The sequence below is a fragment of the Aythya marila genome (genome assembly GCF_965140915.1).
Source record: "Aythya marila genome assembly, chromosome: 3".
Classification (NCBI taxonomy): Eukaryota; Metazoa; Chordata; class Aves; order Anseriformes; family Anatidae; genus Aythya; species Aythya marila.
In genome coordinates this window covers 115,916,872-115,932,326 of record NC_139044.1, presented here as the reverse complement: position 1 = coordinate 115,932,326, position 15,455 = coordinate 115,916,872, and the positions used below count along the sequence as shown (strand labels likewise).

The window sequence follows — 15,455 nt, the reverse complement described above, 5'->3', positions numbered from 1 at the left end:
ACTCAGTCAATTCAATCACCCAATTTCCTGAGCTCATAACATAGCTCACTCATAGGATACTGCTGTATCCTTTCACTTGAATCTCTTCCTGCCTCATAATAATGGATGCCTCAAATAACCCATTTCTACACTCAGGGCCCCTCTTCTCCGCTGTGGTCATCTCAGCGATGCCTACCTGTTGGCAAAGACCTGCAAAGATGAGCAAGGGTGGCCAGTTACAACTGGTCAGTCTTATGGCAGTGAAAAGCATTAACTGCACAGCATCAAAGGATGAGGAGCTAATAGAAAATTCTCCCACCCTTCAAAATGCAATATGCTTTTTGCTCACAGTACTATTTTCTTTCCAGACTCTTACATACATGGCTGCTCTGTTTTGGACTCCTTTGGCCAAGGACTCCATCTGGCCGGGATCTCAAACCTCAGTGTGGACAGTAATGTCTTCTATAACATTTCAGGCCATGGGCTTCTACTGGGTAAGTGCGGCAGGAAAATATCTATCCAACATGTAACAGCAACATGTGCTGATGATCATTTGCATGAAAATGTCTTTGGAGAAAAGGATCCTTAACTGCACCCTGATGACTTTAATCACATCTTCCACATTTCCTGGTATAAGGGAATCTGGAATAAAGCTCTCAGTATTCCTCATGCAACTCCTATCAGTTATTTCTGTTTGTCCATACATATACTCTCTATTTCTTCAGGTCAGTCTTCACTTGGATCTTTTTTTTTTTTTTTTTTTTTTTTCCCCACAGTGTACAACTAGAAGGATATTTGTTTTTAGGGAATTGATTTATCTCTCTGTAGAAGAGCACCATTATGCAATATTTAAGACCCCAGTTCAGTGAGGCATTTAAAAGCATACTTACCTTTAACTTCAGTCATTTGACATTGAAGATAATGGAGTGAAAGCATATGTTAAAAGTTAAGCAGAGGATTTAGCTCTTAAATAAATTGGAGCTTGGAGCAACAAAACTGTTAAACAACAAAATATTTCTCCTAACTAACCATCAGGAGACTGACTTGCAGCATCTTCTGCTGGGATCTCATGTTGCCTGAATACCTAAAGATAAAGCTTGATTTTTGTCTCCATCAGAGGTAGGATAAGAAATGACCAATTTTAAGATAAACAGAGATAAAAAAAGCCTTCAGTTCCCCTCACACAGAGAGTCCCTATGCTAAGTTCTGTATATAAACATAATAGGATGTGATAAATTACAAATTAAACAGAGGAGACCAATAAGAGAAGAGCGACTGTACACATCTTGCAGATGAAGAGAGCTGGCCCAGAGAGATGCGATGACTTGCCAAAGGTGAGACACAGAGTCCTTATGGCTGTGGGGAAGCAGAACAAGATCTCCGTCCTGCTGGGACACCTTGGCTCACTTGTGCTAGGACATGCTTCTGGCTTAAAGGACTCTGGGCTGAGCTGAACATTTCCTTTGAAGTTTCAGCCTGAATACACCTTACCCCAAGATGTCTTTAATGGCTTCACTGTCAGCAGCTCCAGAGGGTCTGATGGATGAATTTATATATCACTTTGTTGCCTGTGAAGGAATATTTATTATAGCTGGCTGTTTGCAGCTCCAGAATCCCTCAGTGATTTCATCTAAAACCCGTATTTTCAGGGGTTTTGCAAGACAGTCATAAAAAGTCGCTCTGGGCTTAGAATTAATTGACATACCAGGTCTCAGCTTGGAAGCCAAGATCCTTTTTGCCATCTCACAAACCCATATGGCTGTCAAAAGGACTGCTTTAGGACCCTGCTTATGCTCTGGTAGTGGCATTATTTGTAGTAAATATAACCTGGAAAGGAAATATTTCCTAAATGGATACTATTCCAAAAATGGAGAAAGGCTCAAAAAACTGTGAGGAAAGCTAAAAGTAATTACTCTTCTCTCCAAAACAAGAGCTCATATGTTTTGCTACAGTTTACATTTAGGGAATTAATGACTGGGGAAGGGATCTGTATCTGGGATAGTACCAGAGCAGGTATAGTCGAAGATAATTTCTTTTTGATAAAACAAAACTAAGTAGATTTTATTTGCTCCTGGTGTGGGCCAAACAGAGATGATTCACTTTGTATTCTGCTTTCACACCAACAGAGTAGGGGGACATGTGCTGATGTGTCATTTTTTGGAGTTGACCTGTGCATGGGTCTGTCCACTATTTGTCACTGGGTGGTACATTTCTTCATGGTGTAGTGTAAAAGGATATATATATATTGATATATGTTTATGTATATTTATGTATATGTATTTCTTCCCAATTCAGTACTGTTCTGGAGTACCCCATGTCTCTGAGTTGTGTGATCAATTGAGTGATTTTCCTTTCTCTTCTCATGTTTCACATTTAGGAATGGGGAACTTCCACTTTTATGCAGGGTTGTGACAGTTTTAGACTTTTTCTTATATATAAGTGGGGCAGTGTATGGAGATGTGGGAGATACAATTTTGCCTGTGTACCCATAGGTGGAATCACTTAGAAGCTCTTCATTTTTTTTTTTTTATTTTTTTTTCTTCTTTTCTCTCCCAGATGTAAAATGTGCTTTATGATAGTTCCTTTATTAATTTCTCCATAAACTTAGGGCAAAATATGTCTGCAGTTATATTCCTTTATAACTCTTCATACTGGGTTTTCTGCATATTGAATTGTGGAATTGTGGTCTCTGTTGACCTTTGCAGAATATGTATTGTAGTATTTTTTTGCCTGACTGTATTTGTTTGATTAGAGTGTAGGCTCTTTGTGGCTGAAACTATTTTTTATCATATTTACAGTGCTGGTCTAATCTTGGTCACATCATTGACACAAATCATGGATACAGTTCACACCAATGTCGGCAGTTGGACTAGATGATCTTTGAAGATCCCTTACAACTGAACAATTCTATTATATCTTTGCTGTGGCCTTCTGACCTTTCTGAAGCACACAGCCTTCCCCTTCCCATGCTATGCATCGCTGTGATCAACCATGGCAGTCTTTGACCATGTCACAGCCTTCTCTGTTAACACAGATTTCTAAGTGCTTTTCAGACAGTGACTTACCAAAGGACAGTCACACAAATCTAATTCCCAGGTCCACCATGCCAGCAAAGCAGGCACTGCAAAACCAAGAAAGTTCTGTGATGTGCACAGTAGAGTGTGTCCAGGTATATTTATATTTTTCCCTATTCATATCTTTCTTTATTATTAGTAATAATAATTATTTATTTGTTTGTTTATTTTTAAGGAGAAGGACTGGGAAAGGGGAACAGAATCAGAAACAACCTAGTGATTGGCCTTTCTGGAACAGATGGTTTATCCAACATTGAGACTCTGTCACCAGCAGGGATCTATGTCAGGGCTCCTTCCAACCACATTGAGGTAAGAAATTCAGGTATAAAACATAACATATGTTTTATACTTATAAATTTATCTTTATACTTATAAACTTTTATACTTTTAAACTTATCAGAAAAATAAGGAGCTTTACCTGGGAGATCACATACACAACATTTGCTTCTTGGCTGAGCTGTCAGACACTGTGCTTGTGATGGGATAAAAAAAAAAAAAAGTGCACATTACAAAATAGATAATATTCATTAGCAAATTTATAGTTACTAAAAATTATGCTGCACTTGAATGCAGTACAATATTGCAGTGAGATTCTTCTTACTCAGTGATGCCTAGACAAAATGGAAAAGGAAAGTTCAGGCTCAGCTTCACTAGATTTTTTTCTCCTTCTGTCATTCTAAATTTTTTTGAAAATCTCAATTTTAATGGACTGATGATAAACACAATAAATTTAAGCAATATCAAATGTACGTCCATCTGGATTTATAGTTAGAGCTAATGCACAGTCTCAGATTTGCATTCCAGGGTGAGAAGGAGAATGCTTTCCCCTTCCCATGAAAATGACATTGATTTTAAAAGCAAGCAAGTTTCACTGTTCTAAAGAGTGACAAAACACTGAAAAATTAAAAAGCTTAATGACTCACAACTCTGCCTTCAAAAAGTTGAGCTCAGTGAACATCTTTTTGTTCGCTAATTCTGACATGCTTTATTTTAGTTCATACATAGATTTTTGTTCTTATTCAAGTCACTTACATCTCAAAATAGTCACTTTTAAGTGCTTTATGAAACAAATAAACAAAAAAAAAAAAACCCACCTACATGTCTTTCAGTGATTTCAAAACACTTTTCCTTCTCAACTATTTTAAGCCTGGAATTTCATTGTAACTGACCTTTCTACCACAGTTTCAGTTGTGACAAATGCACATTTTCATTAAAAAAAATAATTCTGACCTGTTCTATTGCTAACCCACAGAAACCAAAGCAATTACTAAGTGCCTGTGAAGACCCAATTGCCCCCTGGGCTTCTGTTTCAAGAGGAAAAAATTGCACCTAAATTTGAAGGTGAAAAAGAGAACAACACATTTCCTATGGTAGTCTGAAGCCAATAGTACTTAGGAAGAAGGAGAGGACTTTCCTGCACTTCCCTCAAGGGTGTATTTATCATTTTTAAGACTATCAAATATGGTTAAAAATACAACAACGAGGCAGAATCACATGAATTTCAGCTCCATTAAACACAGTTTTGTACTATCATGCACTGACTTACCCTGGAGCTGTCTGCTGGATTGCCAGTGGCTCAGCTTTTGCAAAGGGTTGCTGCAATTATCTCTATGGGTACGTGTGAACTGACTGTGGTGGGTTTTCAGAACATTTGCAGAGCTCTCTCAGTTCATGTGTCTTTGTAGATACGCCCAAAGCTGCATCTGTGGCTGTGCAGCCAAATATCAGGGTTAAGCCTGCTCTCCAAAGCTGTCTTACTCAAGGCAGAATAGCAGATGGCCCTTGAAGGGTTGCTGATATACCTCAGTGTCGGCAGTTTCTTGGAGTGGGCTATCTGAGGCACTGCAGCAGCGAGAGAGTTGGCTCTAAGGAAAATACAAAGAAGTTATCCAGCTAAAAAATTGTTATTAGGAGTACTTACTGTTCTACAATAAGTATTGTGTTCAGTAGAAGACATGGAAGGATGCGTATAGTAAGAGAAAAAGCTATACCTTTTTCCAATCAGAGCCCCCATATCCTGTGGACTTTTTCTTAGTATGATGTTAATCACTAAATCAAGGGATGCTGGTCCAGCACTAGGACCATGGTGTTACACAGTTAGGCACCTTTTATCTGGTAAAACAACTCACTAACTACTGCATACTGCTTTTTAGGTGGTTATAATCTTAACTGAACAGGGAGGTTCAAAGACTAATAATGGGCAAGATTCATTTTTCCACTGCCTAGCTTCCAAGCCATGACATAGAATAGAAATTTGCCTTCTAGATTTTAGTGTTATGTTTTTTGTTTATTTGATTGATTGGCTGTTTGTTTGTTTTCTCCAGATTTTCATCTTTCAATCATTGGTTTTAAATTTACAGGCTGCAGTCTTTAAAGCAAAGATTACAGCTAAGGTAGACAGAGCGCTTTAGGTCCAGACCGTGTTACAGTTTCTGTACTTGATGGGTTAAACTTTTCACACTGAGTCCTGCAACAAGATTTTCATATCTGCTGAATTTACTTGGGAGCCTAAATTTGCATCGGTGACTGAAGAGCTTAAATTTCCTTGAAAATCAGTGGTCTCCTAAACGGTGTTGAAATTGGGACACAGCAGTCACTCAAACCTGAGCCTACAAAGACATTCAGAGACCCAATTCCCACAGGTTTCCATTTGACTTAAGCTCTTAAGTGCATTTGTGAATCAAGCTGTTAGATAAAATTTTATACAGTAGAAGTGCAAAATGGTTATGACAAAGTTAGCTTTTTTTTTTTTTTTTTTTTTTTAATAAAGTATGGAAGTCCTGGTTTAGTGACATAAGACAATTTCATTAGCAGGCTGGTTTCTTGTCTGGTATCAGCAAGTGGAACAGAAGATGCCTCTCTTTGCTACTGGCTGTTTTGTCACTGAAGTAAATGTCATGTGTCCCTCATTCTATTCTTGTGTGCAGGCAAAAACCAACCAAACCAAACAACAACAAAAACACCAGAAAAATCAACAACTTCTCTCGTTTATCTTAGGCCCAGTATGTCTTAGGCTTTTTTTATAGTAACTTCCTATTCATAAACATTCAATGCCCTTAAATCTCAGCACCAGCATGCAGTGCTCTTACATAACAACATACAAATTAGGTTTTAAGAAATTCAGCCAGCAGGCTCTCTTTCCTTTCTTGCAATGATGTTGAAGACTGGGCAACAGTTTAACAAGAATGAGCAGGGCGGAGATCAACCCATGCTTCCATGTCAGAGGAGTGACTGATGGCCATGCTGTTGATAAGTGATTTTGTTCCCCAGCACCACCCAACTCAGCCATTCTCCACAATACCAAAGAGGTGAGGCTGCATCTGTTTGGCATTGTTTGTTTCCCACCATTTCATTCCTACTGAGATCTTTTCTAAAACCTTTTGCAAATTGTGTACATGTTGAAGTGAGCCCACTGGGGATACTCCTTGCATCCTACCAGGCTCTGAAACTGGGGGAACAGTGCTGGACGTACTCTCCAGAGCTTTAATGTCATCTATAAGGTCAACACTTTGAGCCCCAATCATTTAAAACAAATTCATGAAATATTTACATTTGCGGGGTTGTACAGTTAAGAGACACTTTAAACGTCAGCCACTTATTTTACTGACTTGCGGTGCATACCTCCAGGTATTTGGCATGCTCGAGGAGGTAATTTCTCTCTGGAATTTTGGTTGCACGGACATTCATAATATACTGACTTCCACAAAGAATTGATTTCCACACAAAATTCCCTCCTTGCCTAAAACCCCTGCCCTCCAGCCACTAGCTGGCTGAATAAATATGCAGTTTTTCCTTATGAATCATCTGCAGAATGCATGATTGGAGTCACAAGTAAAAGATCCTGGAAATAATGTGACAGGACTGCAGAAGCATTTTGTTAAAGAAAAAGGTTCTCTGGCTGCACTTTTGGAAAAAAGCAGCAGCTTTACCAGGGGATGGAGAGAGCAGTGCTTTGGTTATTGATATCTCTCTGTTGCTTGACAGATGTCAGAGATCATGACTGCAGGGAACACGCTTGGAAGGGTCAGGAGAAAGTAATTGGAATATGCAGGCTTTCACCTCTGGGTCACCAGGTTCAGCTTTGATTTGGACCGTCAGGGACCAAAAAGCCATTAGTGTTTTAACACTGTCCGGTGACCTAGGAATGGTAGTTGCTGGATGTCAGTCCCGATCTTAGCAAGCTCTTCTTATAGCTGCAAGAAAGCTCATCTTAGACTCCCTTTAGAGAACTAGGTACCTCCAGAGAGCAATTAATCTTATCTAAGTCTAGACAGGATGAATTGCCCTCTGGACATGCCTACACCTTACTTTTTTTCCTGGAAAGGGAGCCTAAGTTTAGCAGCCTGGACTTCAGCATCAAAATTTTACACATCTAAGACAGTTGAGGGGGATCATGGCCAGATGCATGCATGAAAGCATCCCTGTATAGACAACATCCAAATACAAGTCAGTTTGCCTACTGTCCAAAATAAGCAGGTAAGAGCAGGTATTTGCCCTGGAGTAGAAAATCTCCTAGACCACTGTAAAACCTCCAGCACAACCCACTTGCTACAGACTCTGCAAGAACTAAACTCCTAATTATAAGCCTTATGTTCACTTCATTTTTCTTTGCAAAGAAAGCAACTCTAGAATTTCTTCATTAAGAGGTTTTAATTCACAGTGAATTAATCTCCCCATGGCTAATCACTTAACCTGTAAAAAAGAATCAAACCCAAGTGTTTTATCACAGATCTGAATAAGTTTAATTGTTCAGACACTAACATAGCATGAAGATGTATTTCTTTGCTTTGTCTTTACTTTTCAGGGTGTCACTTCTTCAATGCCAATGTTTCTTTTTCCTGTATTGACATGAGAAATATGCAGACTGAGAAGTAAATCAGGGAAAAGTATAGTTTGCTGTCAATACCATTTTTCTGTTAGGAGTTCCTATTGCTAGGCCAGCCCTTGCTGTCTGGTTTGAGAGCAGGTTTTTGTCAGCCTGGCCCAAGGACGGAGCAAGAACAGGATGAGAGCATAGATACAGAAACAAGGTACCAGCTTCTGTCAGCCTGACTTATCAGAATTTGCATTTTGCATTTTTCTTCTGAAACTTATGTTAATTTTCAGAAATCTGTGATAATCTTTTTCACAACTGTATATGTTTCTCTGCAGGGTAACACTGTGTGTGCTGCTGGGTATGGGTATTTATTTCATCTGTCCCCTGAGGGACCATCCAAAATGCCTCTCCTATCCTTCAGTGAGAACGTCGCCCATTCCTGCACAAGGTACTTGGGGACCTTTGGTTGAAAAGACTTTCCTGCTGCGCATGGTACTGCAGTGGAGAGCAGAAAAAGCTTTTCCTCTCTCTTCAGGATTTTTTCTTCAATTTTGCATCTTTTAAAGGGCTTTCTTTCTTGTTAAGCAGAATTCTCAACAGCAGAGCAAAGTCAGTGATGGACAGCGATGTGGTTGGGGCTATTTTTCCAGGTCTGATTGTGAGTGGTTTCCTTAGTAGTTTCAATACAGTCCTTTTGTCTTCTTTAACAAGCCCAATTTGTTAACTCGCTGAGTTCTTCTGTGCTGATATAGTTTACAGTACTACATTTAACACATTTCCTCGTCAACCATTTAACAGCAAAGCACTGAAGCATGTACTCCTGTGTTGAATATAAAGCTCATTTTTAAGTATGCCAGGCATTTTGAGCAGAAGAGGACGGCATGCAAGAGAACAGATATTTAACATGTGTTACAGGCCAACATTAGAGATATGACACTGGCATTTCTTACCTCCAGATGCTTTATAGAATAGCAGCACGATTAATCCATGTTAAGAGTTTAGCCTCTGATTAAATAGGTTGAAATGGAAAATAAGCACTTTGCAGTCTAACAGGCTAAAAGGTACTGTATGTATGCCCGATGTTACATGTAATTCTAGTTCTTGTAGTACCCAGCAACAACTATTCACTACAGCTTTTGCCTGTGCTTCCCTAAAACAGAAATCATGGTAAAGAATGTCATTGTGCTATAAATCAGTGGATGGAGTCACTTGTATTGGGGGAATCAGGCTAATAATCTGGATTTAAAATCTCTGAGAAGGTCAGACCAAGGACTGTATTCAGGAATACATACTTTTAGAGCGTACTCAAAGTTGTTTGAATCCAAGATTGAGAAAGGAATAATCCATACAGATTCACTTAGGACTCACCTGAAGCCAACACTGGTTGAAAGCATGATGGGAATGCGCTGCAGTAAGTGCCTGTCAGGGGTACAGCATGCTGGTTGTTCGCTCTGATGTGCCTTCTCCTAAATAGAAAACAAATATCGAGTAACATCTCCTTCATTATTAGATGCCTAAAATAAATACTGCTGTCCCCGAGGTTTTAGTCTTTGAATAAAGGGTAAAGTCTTGTGCAGAGAATTGTTATAAGATTTTAGATATCAATTGATAAGTAGGAAAATGTGGCCATGAACACATGCACTGTAAAGAAGCAGTGTCCTTTGCTTTCTTTCCTACACAGGCATGGATTGCTTGTGTACCCAGAATATTTGCCAGACAGCCCAAATGGCCCTGTTCAGTTCAACAGTTTCACAGCTTGGAGCAGCCAAGGTGGAGCCCAGGTATTTGTATCTTGACTGTCCTCTGTGGCGTTCAGGAAATGTTATTTGATCTCTAGATGTGTACCATATCTATAAAGACTTCCAGGCTGCAAATAGGCCACAATTGCTGTAAAACCTCTCATGCCTGTGTCTCCATGCCCCTCAGCTGGAGGTTTTGGTGATGAAGCCAGAAACACAATTTGTGAGCAATCCTTATGCTTCAGTGCAGAACAAAAATTATCATCATGGATAGCTGAAGTGGACTCTCTAACCATCTGATGTATGTCTGTCACTATAATACAGACAAAACAATCCTCCCAGTGTATCTGAGGTATTTGTAAAGATTGCAGTTGGTGAAAGATCTGCTGCCTTCATAGGGTTAATGGTTTGCATGGAAATTTTTCTATCCTTGTTAAAAATGTGCACTTTTTTGTTTGAATTTGTCTAGCTTCATTTCCAGCTATTGTAGATCACTATGACTTGATATGATAAAAATAGGCAAACAAACAAACAAACAAAAAACCCCAACAAAACAAAAGTAACCACTGCCAAAAAAGAACTTTATTATCTGACATTTTATTTTCATACTGGTACTCAGAGTCTGTGACCCTTTTAAGCCCCTGTTTGATAAACTGAAGAGATTGTAGGTGTTTCTCTGTAAGGCATTTTTTCTAGTTTAACTCATCCTATGGCACTTCCTTTGAAGATGTTCAATTTTTAAGTGCATTAAAGTGGCATATTCTCTCTGGCAAAGGTTACTTGTATGAAAAGAAATACAACAAAAGGATGCTTCGCAGTTTTTTTTTTTTTTCCTGTGATTTTCTCCACCTAGCTTGTAATTTCTTTGTACATTACTGTCCCAGCATACATTAATGACCAAGTTTATTCTGCTTCTTTCCCTAAGCTAGCTCTAGGAACAGTCTTCTAGCAGTTAGGTGACTGTAAGCAATACCTCTGGTTATTTTCAAGGCATCTTTCCGCTATAAACATTAACACTACACTATTATTCTTTGAAGTCATGAAAATCCTGACATTTGGAGCAATTTTACCCTGTTTGTTACCAATTCTCTGATTTTATTTCATACAGTTTTTTTATATTTTAATATGAAAACAAATTGGCAGAATGTAAAAGTTTTTTGTATTATTAATTGAAAGCTAAAATAAGAAATTAAGGGGAGATTCTCAAATAATAAATATAAATTCAGTTGTTTTGCACTCTCACCCTCTCTACTATATTATAAGAAGAGCACAGTTATAAACCACAGTCTTTCAAAATTATTGGTTTTATTCCTTTATTATGTTTTTATATAGATTTTCAGGAGCAGCAACCTCATACTCCAGAGTTTCCGGATTTATGCTTGCACAGACTTTGGCATTGACATCGTCGAAAGCCTGGGAAACACATCTGTAGCTAATAGTTTTTTAATTGGACACATTGGGCAAAAGGTAAGCGCTGCAGGAACTAGCTCAGTGTCTCTTGAGTTGCACAACAACCCTTCAAACAGAAATTTAGAGAAACAAATAAGCAACCTGAAAGTCCATGCTCCGTGGCAATTTAGGTAAAGTTTGACTTTTGAATTTGTGCATAGGGAGGAAAAGAAATGGCTTCAGGATGAGTTTTGGGCACTGATCTATACACTTAGTCCTCTAGCTGTCTTCTGCTGCTTGGAAAAATGATGCCTGCAGCAGCAGCACCTGCAAGGGACAATGATTTGGTGATGAAACAGAGAAACTTGCAGCATCAGTGCCTGCTGGAACCAGGGATTTTGTTGCTTCTGCTGGCAGCAGCAGAAGAGAAATAGCATTTGATCAGCTGGATCCTGCATCATTTTTCAGGCACTCCATTCATTACCAGCTGATGGTACAGAGCTGAATAAACATCAGCTGTTGAGAAACTAGAGTTTGCATTCTGCAGGAAAAATCAGCATTTTTTGTTCTAAGCCATTTTTCATCATGGTATGAAAGTTTCAAAGAGTTTTTAAACAAACTTGAAGCAAGGTCTTTGATTTTTCTGTTTGAATTTTGAAACATTGAAAGATTTTATATTATAATGTATATTCTTTTTTTTTTATAAATATAAAATGACATTTAAAAGTCAAACCAAAATATGACTTGGGTTCAATTATGGAGGATTTTAGTAAGTTAAGTATTATTATTTTTTCCCTATTTTTCACAGAAACTATTTTTTAAAGAGAAATCACATTTTTTGTTTAAACAAGGTCTTCCTTGTTTATAATTCCTATAAATAATTTTCAGTAACATGCATGCACCATTTAACCATATAAAACTGAATTTAGTTTACTGATTTGAGAATGGAGAATGATGAGGGCAATAATAGGTTTGATTTCTTTTCTAGTTATCTGGTTTCCTCTGCTCTCTCATACCATCATCGGTTCACCTGGAACACATAGTGCTGCTTATTTACTTAAGAATGAAAAATGCCACCAAAAAATAACATTTTTATTTGTGCAATAAATACGATCTTCTCTTATTTCTTTAGGCAGCTGAACAAAGTCCTTTGGGTGCTATGAGGTTGTTAACAGATTAGTAACATAGATTAATAACATAGATGATGAAGGAATTTTAGTTACAACTGGCCACAGATGCTTGTTTGCAATTTTGAGGTCCCCTTTCCCCTGCTTGGGTTTCTGTTGCTGTTCATAAAATTAATTTGCTCTCTGACCAGCAGAAAAAGAGTTTTAAATGACTTTTCCTCAGAAGCTTACAGAAAGAAATCTCTGCAGTGGGCCTATTGAAAGCATCCTGTCCTACAGTGCTTCCCTGAGGGCCTCCCTGAAAGCCTCTCCTGTCCTCCCTGTCCTACAGGGGCCCAATGACACAATGACTTTCAGACACAAATGTGTGTGTTTTTGCTTTGCAGGATACATGGAAGGACTCTGATGCTGTACTTGTTAAGAGATTTAGAGGCACTCAGCTGTGCCTTGTTTCTTGCTGCACCCCAGGGGGGTGATTATCTTTGATTATCTCTTGATAAGAGCCTCCTTGTCATAATTTACATCTTAATTTATGTAATTCTCCCTTTAATAATGATGTCTCTTTAATATCAATTAAAACTTTGTGACATTAATTTAATGGGAACATTGGATTTTTCTCTCTGCTAGCCCTTCCAGTTTTTCAAAGAGGTGCTTTAAACCAAGATTGTTTTCCAGAAATATCAGGACATATCAAAACCGGAGCTTTGATCAATTAACATATTAGTGGCAGAGCCGGATCCAGGGCCTGTAAAAGGCAAGGGGTTACCTTCATGGACATTCAGTCAGCTCCTCCCTTGCTTTATAAAGCAACTTAATACCTCTGTGAAGCCATTTGTAGAGCCATTTGTGAAAAACTAGAAGGTCTGAGACAGGTGACACACACTAGGGGAGGAATTACCATCTCACACTCTTCTTCTACTTACTGATCATTAAAAGTGATAGAAATGGGGCTGGGGTGGAAGAATAGGCAAGTGTAAGCAGAAAAAAAGCATAGAGTTCTGAATAATTTATTACCAGCAGCTAGGGTTTTTCTACCTAGCAGTGACTTGGAATAGGATGACCCAAGGACCAGGACCATCATCCCAGGTGTTTTTGCCTCGAAGTAAGAGAGGTGATGGAGACACTGCTTCTTAATGAGATTAAAAATAGTACCACTCCTTTGAAGTGACAAACTATTTCTAAAAGTCCATTTCATTCCAAATTTTCACACGGGGCTGATTTCTCCCTTGATATTCTGCTACAGCCTTTGGGATCTGTTCTGCAAAACTGTTTATTGGCCTCAGAAACAGCATCACATGTTCCTACCAGCTCTTTATCCTCTAGGCTACCCACTGGCATAAAGTACTTCCTTCTTCCCAGCCTGTCTCCAAGATAAATGGGCAGTGATGTGCACTTATCCTCTCTGTCATGGCCTCCAATCACCGTTAAATCTAGTTTTATTTTTGTGTTTCTCATTGTTTGTGTGTTTTGCTCTTCCTTTTCACATGTCCAGCTTAAATTCTTCCCACAGATCCCCAGTCATGCAAAAATATTTTGAATCTCAGCTGTCAGGCTCTTCTTGGAACCTAAAATAGGATAATTGGCTTTATAAAGTATGGAAATTTCCTGCCTGATGGACAAGACAAAGTAAAGTAAAAAGGGATGTAAATGAATCTGCTTGCTGTGCCTTCCAGGTGGATTTTTTCTTCACAGGGAATGTGCAGTTCTATCTCCCTTCAGATGTCTAACCTTACCTAGTATGCAGAAGGCAGGACTGAAAGGAACACTATTGCGTAATGTAAATAGTAAATTAAACAGATGTTACTTGCCACAAGTTGCAAGGCAAATGGTTATAAGTGTCCTTCAAATAGCTCCAGAACCAGGGGATCAAGTGCGGTCACCTCTTTTTCTCCCAGCTACTGCATCATGGACTCCTAAGACCTGGAGATTCATGTGTTGATTTGTTTCTCAGTTCTCTTTGTTTCTTCATTTCAGGGTGGAACCTGCATGTCTGCAGGACTGAAAACTCCCAAAAGATACCAACTATTCATCTCCAACACAGCTTTCAGGAACTTTGATATAGACACTTGCACAGCAATCATGACCTGTTCTGGCTGTTACCAAGGGCAGGGTGAGTACAATCTACACTTATTTAGCAGTGCTTGAACAGTCCTTGGCTGCATCCATTTTGGATTCATATTTTTAGAAGGTCTTAGCTTCATCAGACAATCACTAATAGAGATTTCATCAGAATCCTGGAAAATGTTTTATGCAATGATGAAGAGGACTGTCCCCAGTTTTGCTTTAGTTATCTTATTACTATGTTTGCTATAGACAAGTTATCCAGAGTTAGGTTTTGAGTTATTTGCATATACGTTTTACTGATATTTCAGTGCAGTATGTAGTTTTCAAACATGTCATTCTCTTTGCATCACCTTCCCACCTGGGATGCCAAGATAACAGCTCTTACCTGTTTGCAGGGTGATGGAGCATAGGAGGGTGATATGGAGCTGCAAGATAGATACTGTGCTTGTTGTGCAGCTCAGATGAAGTGAGAAAATTCCTGAACCAGGATTGTAGTGATATGCACAACAATTCACAATAATACTTAGATTTTTTTTAGTGTGTGCACTTTGCTGACATTGTTGTCGGGCTGAACAAGACCCTTCAGCTGTTCTGATCTGCTCATGGTCAGGTTGTAAGTTCTTCAGCATTTAGTCAGAGCCACATATTGTACATGTCTTTGAGAAAAAGGTGGCCTTATTTTTGCACTGATTTTATTTTCTCAGTGGGACTTTGGAATATTTTTTTAATATTTTGACTTGTTGCTTCTTCATTTTGGGACGTAACATTTCAAGAGCAATGATTTGTCTAATAACTATGGTGCATCCACACACAATTTTACCAAGCTACAACCTCAGGCCAGCCTAAACCTTCAGTGAATTTGCCTAAGATAATATATGTAAACTAAGCATCCTTTTGAGCTTTGAAGAAGTACCCAAAGGCTCTTTGAAGAACATTCCAACTGCAATTACCTCTTAAATATATTTATATATAAACTTATACTGCCCTACAATAACATAACAGAGAAAAAGACTTCAGGAGGTGAGTGAGATCAAAGGACAAGAGGAATAGTAAAATCTGACTCAGAGAGGCTACAACTGACAATATGATAGGCAAATAGTAACCAAATTTGACACATGAACACTCATGCCAAAGCTGACATGTTAAGGTACATGGGGCAATAATTTTTGGACACTCCTGAAATTATTAATGTGTTCAAAAACTTTCTGTGCTTTAGCCCACATGAATATTCCTCCTTGCTGTATCTGTCAGTGTTACAGTAGTGAAA

At 38.6% G+C, this 15,455-nt stretch overlaps 1 protein-coding gene across 7 annotated transcripts in view; it reads left to right on the top strand.

Moving 5' to 3' along the window:
- The window catches only part of PKHD1 (PKHD1 ciliary IPT domain containing fibrocystin/polyductin), a 255,796-nt gene that overhangs the window by 117,999 nt on the left and 122,342 nt on the right, over positions 1 to 15,455 (top strand). For all 7 annotated transcript variants that reach the window (XM_082758117.1, XM_082758115.1, XM_082758116.1 and 4 more), the window contains 6 exons: positions 348 to 473; positions 3,229 to 3,362; positions 8,205 to 8,317; positions 9,551 to 9,650; positions 10,941 to 11,075; positions 14,099 to 14,234. In XM_082758117.1, coding sequence (XP_082614243.1) covers positions 348 to 473; positions 3,229 to 3,362; positions 8,205 to 8,317; positions 9,551 to 9,650; positions 10,941 to 11,075; positions 14,099 to 14,234 — 744 coding nt within the window. The remainder of the gene's footprint in view (positions 1 to 347; positions 474 to 3,228; positions 3,363 to 8,204; positions 8,318 to 9,550; positions 9,651 to 10,940; positions 11,076 to 14,098; positions 14,235 to 15,455) is intronic.